The sequence below is a fragment of the Primulina tabacum genome, chromosome 10, assembly GCF_025594145.1.
Source record: "Primulina tabacum isolate GXHZ01 chromosome 10, ASM2559414v2, whole genome shotgun sequence".
Lineage (NCBI taxonomy): Eukaryota > Viridiplantae > Streptophyta > Magnoliopsida > Lamiales > Gesneriaceae > Primulina > Primulina tabacum.
The window spans coordinates 21,538,695-21,560,672 of NC_134559.1; the positions used below are offsets into that span (position 1 = coordinate 21,538,695).

At 39.8% G+C, this 21,978-nt stretch overlaps 1 protein-coding gene across 2 annotated transcripts; it reads right to left on the reverse strand.

Annotated features, from left to right (window-relative positions):
- Positions 1–852: 852 nt before the first annotated feature.
- LOC142505548 (uncharacterized) lies at positions 853–3,554 on the reverse strand. Of its 2 annotated transcripts, none has more exons than XM_075618580.1 (2): positions 3,512–3,554; positions 853–2,986 (listed from the first exon to the last, which is right to left on the reverse strand). In XM_075618580.1, exon 2 carries the CDS (start codon positions 1,781–1,783, stop codon positions 1,124–1,126), a length of 660 nt encoding a protein of 219 aa, XP_075474695.1. In that variant the 5' UTR covers positions 1,784–2,986; positions 3,512–3,554; the 3' UTR covers positions 853–1,123. The 2 variants fall into 2 exon arrangements, with proteins under 2 accessions (XP_075474695.1, XP_075474696.1); XM_075618581.1 differs by lacking the exon at positions 3,512–3,554 and having other exon boundaries at positions 853–2,287; positions 2,924–3,464.
- Between the last annotated feature and the right edge of the window lie 18,424 nt (positions 3,555–21,978).

The following is a 21,978-nucleotide window of genomic DNA, read 5'->3' on the forward strand; positions in this document are numbered from 1 at the left end:
AGCAAACCGCAACAGTGAAGAGAACTTGGCCACATATTCCTCAATGTTTAGCTGGCCCTGTCTCAAGTTTGCGAACTCGGCTCCCTTGTCCTTCCTATAAGACACTGGAAAGAACCTATGATAAAATTCAGTTCTAAACACATTCCAGGTAATGGTTGTATCTCGGTGTTCCAATGCCCTCTTCGTTGTGATCCACCAGTTCTTAGCAACGTCGTGTAACTGGTGTCCTATCAATTTCACTCTCCTCTCATCCGTATATTCCAAGGATTCGAACATCATCTCAATATCATCCAGCCAACTCTCACACTCCACGGAATTCTCCGTACCCTTCAAAGTCGGTGGATGAAATGACTGAAACCTTTTCAGCAACGTCTCCATTGGAGTGGCTGTAACGTCCATTGGAGGATTTTGAAGTACTACCCTGTTCAGGTACTCTTCTCGGAGGCATATCTGATAATTAAATGGATTAGTAACCCAAGTACAACAGATCAGTTTCAATCCTCTTCGGATCATCTTACAGCTGATCCATTCCAGATAATACACAATACCATATCAAAATCAGATATTTCTGGTAAACATGTATTATAAAGCACTAATTCATGCTAGCAATCAAAAGCAGGAAAGAAAACTCAATCTACCCCGCTCACTAGCTTCTATCTCATTCTAAAGGATCTATCGCTCTGATACCACCTGTTGTGGGGACTCGGACGCTAATCAATTCTTAATCGTCATCAGGATCAATTTACTAATCAAATAATTAGGGTCATAAATTTTTTTTTCCTTTTTAATGCGGAATGTAGTGAAATCAAACTAATATACAACTCAGTATAAAATAAAGTACAACACAATTCAGAATTATCTCATGAGACATCAAGCATACACCAGCAGGAGTAGAGACTGACACAGTATCTATCAACGGAGTAGCAGCAATCTCATGCTCATCAACAAATACAACAGATACAAATGAATGAGATGCTCCTGTGTCTATCAGTATACGTGCAGGATGATTAAAAATAAGGCAGATACCTGCGATAACTCCGCCCGTTGCGTCTTGAACCTGATCCTGAGTTAGAGCATGAACTCGAGCCTGCTGTGGCCCTAGAAATCGCTGTTGTACCGAACCTCAAGGCTGAGGATAGCTAGACTGCTGAAAAGACTGAGTCGGTACAAAAGGTCTAGTTGCTTGTCCTCTAAAACCCTGACCAAACTGAGGTTGCTGAAATTGTTGACTTGCTGCATTCGGACATACTCTAGCATAATGTCCAACTTGCCCACAGATATTGCAAGATCCATGAACTCCCGTACACTGAGTGCTGAAATGCTTACCACCACAACGATCGCAAAATACTCCACCTGGGGACCCAAGTGAACTTCCACGCTGACTGCCAGAACTAGAAGAACTACTACGAGCCTGTTTCTTGAACTGTTTTCCTTTGGCCTTAAAGTTTTGCTGCTTTGGTTGTTGATAAGACTGCGAAGGCTGATACGGCAGTAAAGGACGGTATAGTGGTGCACCAACTGCCATCGGCACATTACCTCCGAAACTCTGAGGAAAACCTGGTTGAACTGACTGTGGTTCTGCCAAAAGTAGACTTGCCTCCACATTCTTGGCTTTCTCTACAGCATCGGCATAATTAACAGGCGCTTCAGCTACTAATAAAGTGCAAATAGTTCGATTCAATCCTTGCATAAAATGCGATAGCTTGTTCCGATCACTGCTAGCAACATGAGGAACATAGGCAAGAAGCGCTGAAAATTGAGAGGCATACTCCACTACAGTCATGTTACCTTGTGTCAATCTATTGATTTCAGCTTCCTTGGCCGAATAGTACGAAGGCGGTGAATACTCTCGAGCAAACTGTGCGCAAAATACATCCCAAGTAACTCTTTCACCTGATTCTTTCAGAGCTTCCTCAGTATTTTCCCACCATAACTGAGCTCGGTCTTTTAATTAACAAATAGCCAACTTAAGCTGCAAATCAGGAGTGTACTCCAACATATTGAACAAACGCTTCATACTTTTTAACCATGCTACAGCTTTCTCACCATCTTCATTACCAACGAATCGAGGAGGACGCATGTTCTGAAATCGGGATATCACAAGTTCCATTTCACCCATTCGTCTAGTCAATTGATCCACTTCATGCTCAACGTTAACATTTCGTGCTTCACCACGAGGACGACGACCTCGTCTTCCCCAATCAGTCTCATTAAGTCCTCTTACATTAGGAGCTTCAGATTCCTGAACAACTTCCTTTCTTTTTCTGCCCTTACGTCCCGGTGCCATCTACAAGACAAAAGGATTTAATCCACAGGTAGAAACAAAATAATCGGTTGAGTATAAAAGCATAAACTTAAACTAACAGGCAATTTCTAAACTAAAGGTCAAAACTTAATCAACTATACACTCTAGTCATGCTGATACAATTAATTCAAAACATATAAACAAGTAAGAGCAAATAATCAACCACATGCACAATCATTTTATTTGTGTCTAAACTCGAGTGTCCTAGACTCTAATTCGAGCATATCCCAGTTACGCTCTGATACCAAACTGTCAGGGCCCGTGCTCTTAATTAATATTTAATTACCAAACAATAAGTATTAAATGGTGTAAACAGCGAAAACGAATTTAAAACGTTCATTAGGGCCTACAGAAATTTCGTCATGACCTCCCCGTAAGTAGGACATCCCAAAAATTTCAAAATACAACAATAACAATATACGTTAGAAAATAACAACAGGTTCACAATCAACCAAACAAACATCCTACAGCCGCACTGGCCAGGACTAGACACAACATACCACAAATAAGATCCAAAACAACATAAAAACATAACCATACAGCTACACAGGGCATGTCCCTGGCAAATGTATCAAACCAGCATAATACATAAAAATATCTGGGAACTCTAACACAAACCGACTGACTACTGGGTACCACTCGCTGACGCTCCACCAGACGCGTCAAAACCCCTGGAATGACCTGTTATGTCATCAAAAACAACCACAACATCAAAAGAAAACAGGGGTCGGACCCCAGTACGACAAACCAGTAAAATGACGACGTATATAAAAGACATGTAGTAATACCAAGTAAATGCAATGCTATGCGATGCATGAATGGTAACAATGGAATAACGGATACCAAATGGAGTCCAAACGAATAGCATCATCAACAGTAAAAGTGGTCACCCATGCCAGGAATGCAGCATCAAATCGCCGCTCGTCCATGCACGTAGCATCGGGAATGCGAGTAGCTAAGTCGCTCGTCCCTAGCTTGTCATCTGGGAATGTGGCTAATCCTAACCCACTCGTCCCTCTGATGACTCAATATATCTCAACAGAATCAACATAAATAGCCGTCAAAGGAGTCAAGGCTCAATATGTTATGCCAACACAATTAATGCATGAATGCATCAGAACAAACATTCAAAGCATAGCAAACAACATTCACCGAATATTCTTACATGCCAATATATGCGTCATAATAATATAGGTTTGAGCGTACCTCAACTATAGCTTACAATACCACAGAAAATCTTAAGGAATATCGGATAAAACCTACAATATAAATTCGATATACACTTCAATATAATGCATTCCAACCGACTAAAACAAATTAAATCGGCTCGGTTAAAAATCGAATTCCGGGCAGCTTATTAAACCCAATCAAATTCTGAAATTCCAAGCTTAATACCTCAATTCTCGAGAATAGAATGCACAACAGTAATTTCGCAAAGGTGGCTTGCCGGAACAAGTCGCCGGAAATACTGTTCACGCCGGAAACCTAGCTGGAAATTAGGGAAAAAGCTCAATTCTTCACTTTTATAAACTAATACACCAAGAACAACCAAAATTCGAAGCCAAAAGCTTACCTAAATCCGAATCGAAGCTCATGCACAGTTGCTGGAAACAGGGTCGATCGAACTCGATAACTTCCGATTCATGGCAATAAAGAAGCTAATAGAATGGAGGAAGAAAAGTGATAACCTACTGCACAAAATTTCTGGCCGCTGGGACGCTGCACGATTGAAGCAGAAAGACGGAGAAAACGACGGGCAAGGCTAGGGAAGAACTTTTCTGGAAATGAGCGATCTGATTTTCTTCTATCAAATGGATTGGGTATTTATTAAATAAAATGGGAAATGGGCTGGGCTTACTTATTGGGCCTCACATTCTCCCCCACTAATAAAAGATTTCGTCCTCGAAATCTAACAAATACAACACTGATATCCAAAACATTACGACTGATAATACACAGGAAATTTAGAATACATCGCGTAATTCATTACATTCTCAAACAAATGAGGCTATTCTTGTCGCATCTTTGCCTCTAATTCCCATGTAGATTTTTCTCTTCCATGCCTACTCCACTGTACCAAAACTAGTGGAATCGTCTTGCTCCTGAGCTGTCTTTCCTTGCGGTCCAAAATTTGCACTGGATGTTCAAAATAGCTAAGAGAATTGTCCAACTCCACATCTTCAACATTCAAGATATGAGACGGATCTGGCTCATACTTCCGCAACATAAATACATGAAACATATTATGTATCAAAAACAAACTCTCGAAGAAGACGAAGAAACAGAACCAGAGCAAAAGTTAATTAAAAACACAAAACATACCGCGACACTACTCGATAGTATGTTTACCACCACAATGGCTACAGTAAGGAGCAATCATAGGACTCCCTCTCTGTGATCCACTCGAACTCGAAGAAGACGAACGAGCATTCCCAGCTATGCTCTGATACCACTCTGTGTGGGGCCCTTAGCTCCTAATCGTTATTACAATGCACTTTGATTAGGGTTAACTAATTACAGCGGAAAACGAGTTTAAAATTTCTTTACCATGAGCCCAAAATATTTCTTCTATAATTTAAATACTAAAAATAGTATTTAATCTCACATCATAAACATGCCCACACGTAATCAAAACCAATCGTATACAAACAACTCATATCCTCGGGACATGCCCCGGTATATGGAATACATATATACTGGGAACAAAATATATACCTCAACTCAAACTGTGACTCCCTCCAGAAGTACCCTCTCCGGTCTCCTGATATCCTGGAGTACCTGCCATTGTCCATAGACAAAGACAACAACAGCCCCCCTTGGGGGTGAGCAAAGCTCCGTATGGAACAACCATCATATATACCACAGATATCTAAACAATGATATATGGTATGCAATGCATGTATGTCGTTGAGGTATCAGGTCAAATGCCCATCTACAAAGCACATGTCAGAATCAAACGAATCGCTATCAAATCAATGCTCAAGCTGGCACACCGGCCTCAATAAAGGATACTCGTATGATAGCGTCGACAAAGCGCCATCAAATCCCAAATCTCATATCAATCGTCGGGGCCACGAATGTCTATGTTTTAAGGGTCATGTAATACCAAACATAGAATTGTGTTCTCAAACCCCAGAATCCAATCAAATCATATCAGGGTATTCAAGGATCATAGCTCAACGTGCATGTCATGTATCGATGTATGCATCAACCGATGTGTGTTAACAAAACATTTATTTTATACATCGATATCCAAATCTCAATGTCATGTATGCCACATAAACTCAACAAATAAGGCAAATAGACACATATGCTCAATCCAATCAGTCAAATCAATCCAACATATATCATATAATACAGATACATGTCGTATGTTACCCGGTCGCAACATACATTAATTCTTCGTTCCAGATGATGTAGCTTGAAGATATCGCTATAATACTTTATCTACTTCAATAACATATTTATTCCAATCAATAACATAATCCAAAATCATTAATATGAGTTTCAAATATCATTAGAAACTTCAAAAATTCATATCAAATCCAAATCATATCATAATTCAATTCCGACTTCGAATATGAGTTTATTGTCGGTTATTCTACTACATACAGGAAATTCAACTTCAAATACATGCTATTCCAGCACTTTAATATTTAGAGCTGCTGGAACCAGAAGAAATTTACCTCAGTCAGAAGCCCTCGACGCGAAGATCACAAATATATAATTTGTTTCGCGTTTAGACAGCGTTTCGAAGTCGATTTGGACGAAAGAAAATCGAAATCTCGAACTTTCCTCTCGAAACTACGGTGAAGAAATGAAGAAAGAATAAAACAGAAGTCTCATTCTTATCACCACCGTTCTCGCGCTCGAGCGGTAGAATTCTGGCGCCCGAGCGCGAGACATTTTGTCCCCGAGTTTCAAATGCACCGCGCTCGGGCGGTCACAAATTACCGCTCGAGCGCGGCATGTTCTGTCCGAGAACATACCTTATTCCACACTGGCGCTCGGGCGGTCATTTTCTACCGCCCGGGCGCCACACGTTCTGTACCAAATGTTGGTTTTGGTATTATGTTGGCGTCCAGCTTCTCCACTCGAGCTCTTACAACGTCAATTCATATTCATTATTCATTTTCTCAATTTCATTGTCATAATATACATCAAATGCATAATCACATATCAAATTCATGAATTATCGATAATCACATAAGATTTACGATAATACGATACACGGTCCTTACAGACAGTCTCTATATTCAGTGGACAAGTTTTGGCAGATTTTCAGTCAGTAGAAGATTATACTATTCTTTCATTCTTTGTACGAATCTGTACATTGAAAGAGTTACCAATAAAAGATTATTTTATCTACAAGAGTTCAGTTTGATCAATTAATAAATTCTAAGTTTTGTTAAACACCTAAAATGGAGAAATTTTTGAAAACTAAATTTCGGAATTTGACAAATTAAGCGTGAAAAGATTGAACAAATGATCAAGATAACTGAAGGTAGCTGAACTGAAGATTCGTAAACTGATAGTTGCCCGAACTGAAGATTAATGCGCATATAATTCAAGGCAACTGAACTAAGCAAAGCTAACTGAACTGTGTAGTCAACTTAACGATCAGTTGAGACTGATCAGTTACACAACAATTAGTTAAGACCAATAGTCACACAGCATGCTATCAGGTCATTCTATCGGCTAAAGAGTCAACTGATCAATCTAGCTTTACACGTCATCAGTTAAAAAACGTAGCCAACAACCGACAATTTGTAAAAGAGCGGTGGGAAAGCCGAATATTCAGAAAAGCTACAGTGTACGATTTTCAAATGGATGTTGACGTGGTTATTCAATGGATATAAAGATTCAAAATGTATTCGTTGTTACCGTTTGAAGCAAAGCCTATAAATAGCCGAGAAGATCAGCTGATGTAGTGTAACGAAGGTTATTCAAGCTACACTGATTCATACAAGTTTAGCAAAAAATGTGTGCATATTCTTTTAAAAAGCCTACTTCCACAAAAGCTCAAATTTATCATACATATAAATAGCTTTTAGGCTATAATTTGAGCTTCAAGCACAAACACTCATTGTTGTTTTATTCGATCTTTGTAAGATCAGTTGTGCTAAGAAATTACACATCAGTTGAATACTGATAAATTGTATTGATACTGAGAATTTCAGTCTTGGCAGTGTTAAGTCCAAATTGAAGTGGGTTTGTACTAAATATTGTATAAATCAAAGCTTTTTAGTGAATATCATATCTTCATGATAGAGGGGGTGATGTAGGAGTAATTGATATCTCCGAACATCCACAAATCTTGTGCTCCTTCTTTTTAGTTTTATTTTATCTATATTTTAGTTATTTCAGCACTTTTATTAAGTTAACTGATTGACATTGACAACAAGATTCTTGAATTCAGTTTATCACTTTACTGATTCAACCTTTGAAAAAGTTGTGAATATTGTCAAGTGTTTATTCAACCCCCTTCTAAACACTTCTTAAAACCCAAACAATCCTAACAAAAGCTAGATTGATCAGTTGACTCTTTAGCCGATAGAATACCTGATTACTATGTGATTGACCGGTCTTAACTAATTGTTGTGTAACTGATCAGTCTCAACTGATCGTTAAGTTGACTACACAGTTCAGTTAGTTTTGCTTAGTTTAGTTGCCTTGAATTATATACGGATTAATCTCCAGTTGGGGAAACTATAAGTTTACAAATCTTCAGTTCGGCTACTTTCAGTTATCTTGATCAGTTGTTCAATCTTTTCACGTTTAATTTGTCTAACTCCAAAATTTAGTTTCTAAAAAATAATTTGATAAATTATCACAAAACAAGATAGCTTGATAAAAGGAAAAAAATAAAATAATCTAATAAAAAACCCTGAAAACTTCTATGAGACAATATCACAAGTTAATTTTATGAGTTATATCTATTACCCGATTCATGAAAAATATTATTTTTTTTATAGATAAGAATCTATCAACCTATCTCACGGATATAATTTGTAAACCGTCAGGAGACCTGTAACTAAAAAATGCTCGAATATTAAAAAGACACCATGGATTTAAAAAAATGTAGATTTTCAGCTTTTAGTTCAACAAATCTTTTCATTCCAAGAAACATTTTCAAAGGGGAAGGGCTCTCATGTCAACAATAAATGGGAATGAAGTTTCACTATGTGACAAGAAATTAATCCAAATAGTTACATCAGTCACTCAGAAAATATTGAAAAACAATTTCATGAGATCCAACAAGGTTAAGATAATGTAGTCTATAATAATTCTAATAACTCAATAAACTAAGCAAAATCTAGACTAGATTATCGATTTTTTTGTCAGTCTTTAAAAGATCAAAACTCTGTTATCTACTTGATCAATTTCCATAATGAGATTTTTCCAGATTCAAAGAGCTTCTATGACATTTAACTGGAAAAAAAAAAAAAGCAATAAATCTCCTTCAAACCAAAGCTAAGCATGTTAGAGGAATTAAAAGAACCATGTAACTGGGGGCGAGAATTACCACGACTCATAATCCTGATACATTTAGTGACAGAATGCAGGGCTGCAACAGAATCTGAACCAGCTAAAATACAAGAAAATATAGAAACAAAGTTCAGTTCCGTAGGACAACATAAGATTGCATCAAATTATACAAAACTCAAGTTCTTAATCTTACTCACTAAGTTGACTTCTTTATGTGATTTTATTTGATGAGCATCCATGTTAACATTCTCAGGTGTAAATGTGGACCTGAAATGAATGTGCATCATTTAAGGTTATGGAATAAAAGTTAATTCGAAATGAAGGTATTAGTAGAGAAGCCAAAATAAATACCCAGAACGAGAATCAGGAGATGAATCTGTTACTTGCTGTGAAGATAAACCAAGCCCTTCACCTTTGACGTCACATCTAGAGAGAAACTAGGAAAAGTTGAAGTCTAAACCCAAAGCTTCCAAATTCGAAAAATCCAAGTCAAGAAAATTTACATCCAAGTCAGATTCAGATGCCGAAGTACCCGCTTGAGTTTGGTGCTCTGGGATCATTGGTAATTTTGGAACACCAACATCCAGCTTTATTTTTACATGCTTCTTCATGTTAAACTTCTTCACGTTTTTATTAACAGGTGAACAAGTTGTGATGCGTTGGTTTTTCTCAATTGAATAATAGCCAATTTGTTTTGTGGGGGTAACTCGAATTGTCTTTGAAGAGATTATAGTGCAGTTATTGGAAATGATTCATTGAGGAGAGGGTTCAATGGAAGTAGCAGCTGAGCAAAAGTCAGACAAAGAAACAAGTTTGTCGGGTTGAAAAGAAGCTCATGGAGGTGTTTTAGGGACAGTGGAATTCACGGGAAGGGATGGAACTTGCTCATCGAACAAAAATTTGACGACATTAGATCCTTGAAGCGGGAATCCGTTATGAGCAATGTCAACGTCAATTACATCCGACACAGAATTTATCAAAGATTTATCTTGACTGGGTTCTACACTATGCCCGTCTGCACCTGGGATGACATCCATGATAAGAAAAGAAATAAAGTACGAACCAATGAAAATTGTAAGCAGAAAGGTGATGCTTTTCTTTAAAAAGTTTATCTTTTGGTTATGTGCATCTGCTAGATCACTTTACATTTGTCAAAGCATTTGAGACATCTTTTGTTCCTTGCCTTTTTGCATTTACATGGCTGATCAATGGAGTTGAAATTTTTGTGGGATCTTCTTGGCTGTTTGAGGGCCTGGTCGTAGACATCATTGTAGGGCTGTGGTATGTGGGATGCCCGCCTGAAGAACATAATAACTAAGTTAACTAGATAAAATTTACAATTTTCTGGAGCGACGTATATAATATTTAAGAATTTCAGAGAACAATTAGGGCAAACAGATTTTGGCGATTGTGAGAGTTGTGCGAATATGAATTCGTGTATATGCATGTATACACACCTTTATACATATGTTGACGCAGTCCTAGAGAAATCTTAGGCTAATTGTTAGAGTAATTGCAATATTTTAGGATGTGATTAATTAGTTTTATTCTTTCCTATTTTATCTCTTGTAACCTACAATATAAATAGATAAGTCTGTATCTTAAATATTATTATGAACGAATGAAAAATATTATCTCCTGTTCTAGTGCTTTTATGGTATCAGAGCAATAAAAGCCTTTTATGTTTGAATTTTTTTCATCTACGGAAAAATTAGAGATGCAACCTGTTCTCAGTGCCTCTGATAACTCCCTTCCATTCCAAATTACCAGCTTTAAACTCAGTGGCCGGAACTACTTGCAGTGGTCTCGTTCCGTCCAACTTATTATCCGCGGGAAAGGACGATTTGGATACCTTGATGGTTCCATTTCGACACCAACCCAATCTGATCCTTCGTTTGCAGCGTGGGATATTCAGAATTCCATGGTTATGGCCTGGCTCCTTCACTCTATGGACGACTCCATTGCAGAGATCTACCTCCATTACCCAACAGCAAAGGCTATTTGGGACGCTGTTGCCTTAGCCTACTCAGATCTTGAAGACTCGAATCAGATGTTCGACCTCCGGACTTGCTCTCGTAATCTGCGACAAGACGATGGTACTGTAACTCAGTACTTCGTTTCGCTAACAAAGCTGTGGCAAGAACTCGACCTCTTCACTCAACCTAAGTGGACCGATGCTGCCAACCGTGAGATCTACCAAAAATTGCCCACCAAAGAAAGAACCTATGACTGCCTCACCGGCCTACATCCATCCCTGGATGATGCTCGTGGACGGATTCTGAGTATCAAGCCATTGCCGAGCCTTGATACCATTTTCTCCGAAGTCCGTCGAGAAGAACAGAGGAAACGAATTATGCTCGGTGGAGCTACCATACCCGTTGCCACCAATCATGATGCCTCTGCCATGGCCGCTCGAGGATCCCGCAAACCGCAGCTGTGGTGTGAACATTGCAACCGACCTCATCACACTAAAGCCACATGTTGGAAGCTCCACGGCAAGCCAGCTGACTGGGTGCCACGCAGCCAACGTAACGCCGAGTCCACCAAGCCAGCCGTACCGGTGAAAGCCGACAACAACACACCATCATCTGCTGCAACATTCTCTCAAGCACAACTCAATCAACTTGGCCAGTTCCTTTCCACCTCGACTTCACTGATGGCGCACGGTACTTCTTCCTCTGTAACCGACCCTGGTAACTCTGGTGAGTGTTGGATTATTGATTCAGGTGCATCCGAACACATGTCCGGAGTTCGCACCCTTTTATCATCATATCAACCATGCCAAAGATCTAGATCAGTAACTTTGGCAGATGGTTCAATTTCTCCTGTTCTTGGTATTGGAACTGTTTCGTTGAGTCCCCGTGTGATATTACATAATGTCTTGTTTGTCCCTCAATTGACTCACAACTTGCTGTCAATCAGCAAACTCACCCTTGACTCCGATTGTATTGCCAATTTTTCACCTAAGTTGTGTATTTTTCAGGATCGGGCCTCGGGGAAGACGATTGGGCGTGCTGCTGAGGTGTCGGGCTTATATCACTTTCTACGAGCTGATTCTACTATTCGGTGTTGCCAAGTGGTCCACGGTTCTACACATCAATCCCGTCCCCAACAAATAATGTTACTTCATCAACGCCTTGGTCACCCAAGTTTTTCTTATTTAAAACATTTGTTTCCTTCGTTGTTTCACTCTTGTGATAGGTTTGTATGCGAAGTATGTCAGATAGCTAAACATACTCGCATACCTTTTCCCATTCATCTTTATCATGAATCTAGGCCATTCTCTCTCATACACAGTGATTTGTGGGGTCCGTCTCGTGTCTCTTCAATTTCTAATAAAAAATGTTTATTACATTTATTGATGATCACTCTCGTGTCTGTTGGATTTTTCTCCTTCCTAACAAATCTGAAGTTTTGAAAATTTTTGAACAGTTCTACAATATGATCCTTACTCAATTTAACTAAAAAATACAAATCCTTCGATCTGACAATGGCACCGAGTATTTCAATTCATCAATCAATGAATTTTCTTCAAAACATGGTATTATTCATCACAGTTCATGTGTTGATACCCCTCAACAAAATGGGGTTTCCGAAAGGAAAAATCGACACCTTTTAGAGGTCGCTCGCGCTCTTCTTTTCACAAACAATGTTCCAAAAATCTATTGGGGGGATGCTATTTTAACCGCATGCTACCTAATCAACAGACTTCCGTCTCGGGTTTTAAAATTCCAAACACCATTAAATACCCTCAGAAAATCATTCCCAAAGTCCAAAATATTCACTGATCTTCCTCTACGTACGTTTGGGTGTTCGGCGTTTGTTCATATTCATGTCATTCTAGGTTTAAATTGGATCCTCATAGCCACAAATGTATGTTTGTTGGTTATTCTTCTACACAAAAAGGTTATCGATGTTATTCTCAATCCAAAAGAAAATATTTTATTTCACGGGATGTCACATTTCTTGAATCGCAACCGTTCTATCCCCCTACTCCGAATCCAATTCTCATCTCCCCTCATAATTCTTCTCCCGATCCTACTTCCTCGCCTAGTACCAAAAATTTTTTTTGGGAATATTTATGGGAACCGAAGCCAATACAAGAGTCACAAATCCCACCTCCATCCCAACTTAACCCTCAAATCCCACAAAATCAGGAATCTCACTCTTCCTTAGAGTCAGAATTATTTTTGGGATTTCCGTCCACCTTGGAGCCACATTTAATTCCAGAAAATCCGCAGCCTTCACCCAGTATACCACAAAATCCGCCTGCTATTCCTGCTCCAAATCCAATTCCACCTTCAAGTCCACCAGCTGAAATTTCTGTAACACCAACTCATCCTCCTCGTGGAACCACTAACCGCTTTGCAGCGATTTACAGCAGACGCAAGCACCAAAATATCGAGCCTGCACCTTAAAAAAATGGGATATGGGAGATTGTTCCGAAACCCGATGGCAAGAAACCGGTTGGTTGTAGATGGCTGTTCACCATCAAGTACAATAGTGATGGGAGCATTGACAGATATAAAGCGCGACTTGTGGCTAAGGGATACACGCAGACCTATGGTATCGACTACCTAGAGACGTTTGCACCAGTAGCCAAAATCAACACTATCCGAGTGTTGCTTTCTCTCGCCGCAAACTTGGATTGGCCACTTCACCAACCCGATGTCAAGAACGCGTTTCTCAACAGCGATCTCGTTGAGGAGGTGTACATGGATCTACCACCCGGTTTTCACAATCAGGGAAGTAATGGCAAGGTTTGCCGGCTAAAGAAAGCTCTCTACGGTTTAAAACAGTCCCCAAAAGCTTGGTTCGACAGATTTTCCACCACTGTTCATCTTCTCGGGTACAAACAGGCTCATTGTGATCATACATTGTTCTATCATCGGGTCAAGGATAAGATTGCTATTCTTATTGTATATGTTGATGATATTATAATCATCGGGAATGACGTGACTGAAATAGAGCAAATTAAGAAGAAATTGGCCACTTCTTTTGAAATGAAAGACCTCGGTCACTTGAGATACTTTCTCGGAATGGAGATAGCTAGAAGCAAGGCTGGAATCTGTGTTTCACAGCGATAGTACGTCATTGACTTACTCAATGATACCGGATTGATGGGTTGTAGACCGGCAGATACCCCCATGGATCCGAACATCAAACTCGAGGCCAAACCAGATGATACACCTGTCGACAGGGGGAGATTTCAACGGTTAGTCGGCAGATTGATATACCTCTCGCACACCCGGCCGGATATTTCCTTCCCTGTGAGTTGCATTAGTCAATTTATGCACTCACCATACCAATGTCATCTTGATGCTACAACCAGGATATTACGGTACTTAAAGGGCACTCCGGGCCGTGGTCTCATGTTCAGAAAGCAAGAAAAGAGGTGTGTTGAAGTCTTTGTTGATGCCGATTGGGCTGGATGCCCAAATGATCGACGCTCCACGTCTGGTTATTGCTCCTTTGTCTTTGGAAACCTGGTTACTTGGCGAAGCAAGAAGCAATCAGTTGTTGCACGAAGTAGCGCGGAGGCAAAACTTCGATCAGCGGCTCTTGGAATTTGTGAAGCTCTTTGGATCAAACTATTATTGGAAGAACTGAAAATAGAGAAAAAGAGCCCTATGCTTATCCTATGCAACAACAAAGCTGCCATAGCTATTACTCACAACCCGGTTCACCATGATCGTACCAAACACGTTGAAATTGATCGGCACTTCATAAAGGAGAAGATTGATAAGGGGATACTTGAAGTGTCCTATATTCCTACGTCGCAACAAACTGCTGATGTCTTAACAAAGGCTTTGTTCAAGCCTATGTTCGAAAGACTGATTGACAAGCTTGGGATGTACAACATTTACCATCCAGTTTGAGGGGGAGTTTTGACGCAGTCTAGAGAAATCTTAGGCTAATTGTTAGAGTAATTGCAATATTTTAGGATGTGATTATTTAGTTTTATTCTTTCCTATTTTATCTCTTGTAACCTACAATATAAATAGATAAGTCTGTATCTTAAATATTATTATGAATGAATGAAAAATATTATCTCCTGTTCTAGTGCTTTTAACATACTAGATTAAATTTTTCCCCTTGAGATTTTTATCAATTCAGTATTGATAAGTGCTTTTGATACAAAAGAGGATAATGTGTGCATCTCTGGACTAAGATCTCCATAAGATCAATGTCAGTTCAAAAAGTATTGGTAAAGAAGATACTTGTGACTTCATGACTAAATAAATTAAATGACAACTTTAAGGACAACATAGTTCCATTCCAACATAATCCATTCTGTGGGTGGACCATTGTTGAACTTCCTCAATTGTATACTGCATGCACAATTTGGATCCACGAATAAATTGAAATTATCCAATCGAGCTTGGGAGTCTTAAGAAGAAAATGAACAAACATAAATACAAAAAACCAAATTTGGTACAATTTTATGATTCCCCAATCTTGGGTGACGAAGCACTTTTTATTTACAAGGCCTAACCGCTCATGCCACCAAGGTCTGCCCTACAAATGAATATATCAATACAATCGATCCATAATCCTACTAATACAAATAAAACAAGTCATGCATCAATGTCATTTGATTCATTTTCCGTCCCACAAAATAGATGACAACAAGGATTATTCCGTAGTTCAAGCTTTTCCAGCTATCTAATTTCACCCCAACACAACTATAGAATAAAGAAAAATTGAAAACCCAACAAAATCTCCTGATACTACCCCAGGCTGACGATATAAATCCACAAGAAAACATTGCAAATTTGCAAAAGTTCAACCAATGCGAAAAATGGGTACCTGCAGGAGTCACAACAGCAACCTCAACTTGAGAAACTATTACCTGAGATGAAACAGCAGGCGGCTGCGGCAACGGAGGAGGGGTAACAACACTAGAATTGTACGCATTCATGACATCATGCATTCCCCTGAGCAGATTCTGAACCCGAAACTTCTCCTGCTCCGAACAGCCTCGTTCTTGATCCACCCATACTTTCTGCTCCTTCAACGAAATATACTCGTCCAAAATCGCCCCCAAACTCAACAAGCTCTTTGGAGCCTTCAACATTAAATCATAAATCAATAAAAAAAACAAGACCCATTAAAAATTTCGGCATAAAAACACAGTAAAGCAAGAACAATGATTACTTCATGAACGGGAGATTTGGAGATGAGATGGGATGCCTCGGAGCGGAAACTGGAGCGGGTCTGTTTATAGTTGTTGTTGCAAAGGTAACGATCAACGATTAATGCGATTTGAATTGGGGTCACCTTCCCTTTATCGAAGGCTTTTGGTTTCTTCGACTTGCTTTTTTTGCACAATTTTCCCATTTCTTCACGGAGGAAGATTCAGAAATGAACAACGTACAGGGGAACAGAATAACATAGAGAACCTGCCAGTGGAGAAAGAAGGCGGGAGAATTTCAAAATTTTGGAGGAAATCTTGGGGTTTAATGAAGAAGGTAGCATAGAGGGACTGTTAGAAAATTGGGAGAAATTTGTTTTTTAAGCGGTTAAATTTCGGGGTAATTTTATGATTTCCCCTCAAACTATAAGTAAGGTTGATGGTCAATTGCAGATTGCAACCGAACAATACACATTTTGTCAATCTGCACCCAGTAAAAGAAAAAATAACAGTTTATACCCCCACAAAAGAATTAAAAATACTACCGGAAAGATAACTATACTGGCATGCCATCTATACATGCATATTCTTTCCAAAGTTGAAAGCATTTTTTACATTTGAGAACTAATAGGCATTGGCAACACAACAAACAATTCACTTAGGCTGCATTTGGTAAGATTTTTAAGTATAGGATAATTTTGAATTTTTTGATGAAATGACAAAATTGCCCTTTCCTCTTTCTTTTTCTTCCACTCTGGCGGCGGCGGTGTTCCGGCGGCAGCTCCGACAGCCGAGGTGGCGGCGACTGCGGCGCGTGGCGGTCCAACAAAGGTCCGGCGACGGTGGTGAGGCGGCAGTCCGGAGGCGATGGTCCGGCGGCAGATCCGGAAACCGAGGCGGAACTGAGGTTCCGGTGACGGCGGTGCGGTGGCGATCCGACGAAGGTCCGGCAGCGGTCCGACGATGGCGGTGGCGGTCCGGCGACGGCGGCGTTCCGACAACCGAGGTGGTTCAACAGCGGTGAAGGAGGAAGGGTAAAATTGGAAAGAGAGTAGGGATAGAGGAAGGATTAATAATCCTACGGAGGAAGGAGGTATTACTTAATCAAACCTAATACAACCTAATCATTCATATGAGGGATTGACTTGGTTAAATAAAAAACATACCAAACATGAGATTAGGTGGGTTAAAAAAAATAAACCCACCTAATCAAGGCAACCAAACGCGGCCTTACTGCATTAGACCTAGAAAACTACTTTTACTGATTTTTTAATAGGTAAACTTGTAAACTTTATTGATGAGAAGTAATGTCTTTTGTTACAAGTAGGACCAACCATGGCGGGAAATTTACAAACACCCAAAATAACGATGCAGGGGAGAAACAACAAACAGCTCTAAGGAGTGAGCCACTTCATTGTCCGCCCTTCTAGCATGAAAAAGAGATACGCTACTGAATTCAGAAAGTAGAGATGTAATCTCTTACGCACAAGAACAAACATAACTCAAATCACTTCAAGGCTCTGTGATTGCTTGAACTGCCAAAATTTATTCGGATGAGAATAATTTGGTGGAATCTTTTATCACGAGCAACTCACAGGCCTTCTCGGATTGCAAGCAACTCCCCGAGGACGATGAAATCAAACTTTATTATTATTTGGCTGTAGGCAGCCGCCACCTACCCCTCAGTGTTATGGAACACACCGCCTACACCACATTGACTAGTTATTCCTTGAAAACTAGCATCCACATGAAGAAGGAGGTGACTCGCTGGCGTAACATGCCAAGAGGACGGTGAAGATTTCGGTACCAAGGATCGGCCAATGGAACATTCCTTCAAAGCCCAGCTATATTCCTTTAGATAGGATAAATCTCTAATAGATAAGGAGCTCAAATCTCGGTTCTCATTGTCATGTACTGCCCGAAATCTAGCCTCCCATACCAGCCATGCTTAACAAATGAATTCCTCGAATTATGCTCGATTTTTTTGAGCCATTACCCATATGCATACCCCTTTCATGTCATGATTCCCGGGTTGTTTTAGCCTCCACCATAAATCATTATTTTTCCAGAAACCTCGAACTGCTAAGTAATATAGAAGAGTGCATCACAAGTCGAATCTGCAAAATAATGGAAAAGGGGGCACCAGCCTAAGATCGACACATGATGATTGCCCAAGTTTGTCTCAGTAGGGATAAGGTTATGAAAAACTCACCACCAAAGCACACGAATCTTAGGTGGAATAGACGAAGATCAAATAAAGCGCCATCAATCTGTACAATAGAGGAGTCTGACTGGTTTTCAGGAGGATTGGGCATCCCAATAACAATTCTATATCTACTCTTCATTGAATACTACCCTTTTGGATCAAACTTCTAGAATCTTGTGTTTTCCTAATTAGTACTCGATACAGGGATATGGATGATCTCTTTCGCTATGTAGGGGAAAGGCACTTCGGATGAGTGGTTTGCACTACTCATGGTCACTAATCCATGAGCTTACCTGTGCGCCTTCTGGTGTTTAGATGCCATATGAGCTGAGATTTGACCATAGATACGGAACCCATTTGTCATGCAAGATATTCACTAACGTACCATTGGTAATCCGCCAATAAAGTACATTTTCTAATATATCTCTACTGAACAACATAGACTGTAATATGTAGGAAGAACCTCTAAAAGGTCGCTTGCATGATATCATGTTGCTTGAAATAACGAGCAATTAAGTAATTCGGATTCCGAATTACTTGGCACGCATGTTTAGAGATTAGTGTTTTGTTAAAAACTTCTAGTTTCCTGAATCTGGGATTCCTCCTAAGAATTTTTGTGTACAAATGAAGTCCCATGTTTTCCGATGCATTTTCCGTTTCTCATTTTGCCACCAAAAATTTGTGTATTCCCTTTCAATATAAACAAATGTTATCATAGGAAGATGAAAGCATGACATTGCATAGGTAGGCATTTCTTGTAGCATCAATTTAACTAGGGTTTCTTTCCTACCAATGGAAAAAAACTTGTTGCCCCAGCCCTTAATCTTGTGCGGCGCTCGCTCCACTAAATACTCGATTTGGACTTTCTTGCTACAAAGTGAGAAAGTTGGCAATCCAAGATGTACTTCGCGCCCTTGAACCACCTGGATTGCTAGTGTCGTTTTGAACCAATCATGTGAGACCCAGTTACTCTAATTATGGTTAATTATCAATCACAACAGTCATTAGATTAAATATGAAGCAGGAAATGCTTTAAAAATATTTTAAAATGAAACCTCGGGCCTCGAAAAATTTCTACATGAACTATTTGTAAATAGGACATGCCAAAATACTCAAACATCAGTTTATATAAAATATGCACAAACTAGAATTATTTAAAACATAAACCATAGCCAAATAACCTATAGCCGCACCAGTTAAAACTAAACATAATTTAAAGTCACACAGAACTCACAGGCTCAAATAGATGAGAATACAATCCAAATAACTCAGAGTACTCACAAATAATAATACAGCTACATGGGACATCTCCTCAGGAAATAAACTTTGATATAAAAGAAATAGAAAAAACTAACCAATCTCAAACACGAGCTCCACTTGTGAAATCTCTGTATGGTGCTGCAAAACTACTTGGGTGGCCAATCATGGTGCCAAACATCAACCATAGCAGCTGCAAAGGGCCTAAAACTCCTTTCTTGAAAATTTGCGGAAAATTAAAAATTTTTCTTTTTAAAAGAACTTAAATGGCCTCATTCATAAAATCACTGGGGAATCAAGTTCAATGTTTAAAATAATAGCAGCGGAAGAAAATAAAGTTTTGCCAACAATAACAATTTAAAAATTATCCAACGACTGATAAAAAATGTTTGCGGAATAAAATAACAACTGCTGCACTGAGGTCCTCGGGTGCCACTACTGCCGACCCAAGCTGACTCACTGGTCCCCGCCCTCGGCCCTGGCCTCATCAGTACCTACAACAATCAAGTCTAGTGAGCCTAAAGACTCAGCATGCATAAATCGCATCTAACGAGTAAAAATCTGAATTTAAAATATGCATGAGTTAACATATCCTGTCCTGAGGCATACTGAAAAATAATATGTACTGAGCAATTATAATACGTGCATAAATGAACTGATAATCACAGTAAAAATGTTTGCTCCTTGGAGCCTGTACTGAAATAACTGATAAAATTTTCTGTTGAGATTATGTTTTACGCCTGTGGCCACTTCACTAAGCTGAACTGATCGGTAACTTGCTACCGGGGAGGCTGAAACTGAACTGAGCTGGCCGGTCACTGGTGACCGGGTGGTACCATACTGAACTGATCGGTCACTGGCGACCGTATAAAATAACACTCCCACATAGTGAATGAACCACAAGCCATATTGCATAAATCTCAAAAATAATCATTTTCTATTTAATGCACGTAAAATAATTAACTGGCATAATGAAAATGTCCCGTAATTTTACCAACTGGATTGGATTGGATCGTCCCCAGGCTCGCTGCAACCTAACTGTGCTATGAAAAATATGCAATAGCTTAAACATGACCAACTACGCAATTTAGTTCAAAAGATGCGACTATGACGCCTAATGACTTCGCATTTAATCATGACTCCAAGCCAACCTGAACCGACACCGAACCGACGTATAGTCATGATTAAAATACGCTGAAAAATCGTAAAATAGTGCTCCTAAAAATGATAGGGTCGAAATCTAGGTGGAATGGAGGCCAAAACACAAAACGCTCTTTCGAGAGTCAATTTGGCACATTGCATCGTAAATTCTCGTACGACCTCGAAAATGATCCGAATGACGAACGGTCAAAAACATGACCTTCTCAACTCAATGAGGCACTGTCCAGTCCAAGGCAATGGGCTAAAAGCCAACCAAAAACTCAAACGAGCTTTCTAAACGACACAGCAACATGCTGTAGTTTCCAGCAGCTGCGCAACTACAAGACTTGCGTTGGTTTCGAGACAATCGGCCATTAGGGGCCTGAACCACCGACCAGAGACTCTTACCAACATCCCAAGGAATGATTTGAACCATGGCTAAGGGCCCTAGGCCAGCCACAATCCGCATCACACCAAAACTCAACCGAAGGGTCCAACCGAGAGCAACGTGCGTGCGTGTGTAGTGTTTATGCTATGATCGATGTCTCGTGTCATTCCAATGGCCATTTGATTGACCATGGCACGATCTAGACATATAGGGGCATGATATGAACCGTGGCTAAGGGCCATAGGCCCAACAAGATCCACACCAAGCAAACACAAACCGAAACCATATGCTGAACAAAGGAAGAAGCCGAATGGGGAAAGGGGCTGTTTTGATGTTTTGATTAAAAACCGAGGGGCCATGGACCAAGCCACCAAAAGGGCAACTTAGTCACGTCTTAGACTTGCTAGAGGAGTGATCCAACCATGGCTATAGGCCCTTGGGGCAGCCAAGATCAGATCCACAACCCTTGACACAAAACTGAAATTTCGAAACACAAATCTGCGCCTATGGGAACTTGCTGTCATTCTGAATTTCCAGCAAGCATGGGGCTGGTTTGAATGGACCAACATGGTCCAATGCATCCTACTACATGTATATAAGCCGCCTTGGGAGCCTGGAGTCGAACCAATCACCTGAAACTCACAAACCAAGAAAAACGTGAAGCTTGCCAAGAAATATCAAAAATTCTGCATGTGTTGTTTTCAAAAGTTTTGGCATGGATCTCTATTTTTGCTTGAATAAACATGATCATGTACTGAAAAATAAATGATAATATGACTTGATTGAGGTTTAGAAAGAATCTAGACATGCCTGGTTTCGTTTCGAAAGAAAACGAACGAAACGACGACGACGCGGCACGGAGGAGATGGAGCGCTTCTTGTCTACCTTTCTTGCTCTTGATTTTTCTTGCCTTCCCTCTAGCTAAGACTCACGATTTTTCTACACTGAAAATGGATCTGAATGATGAGGTATTTCGGTGGTGAGGGAGGGGGAGTGATGGTTATGAAGGTGAGGAGAAGGGTGCACAATAATAGGATCATATCAAGACCAAGTCTTCC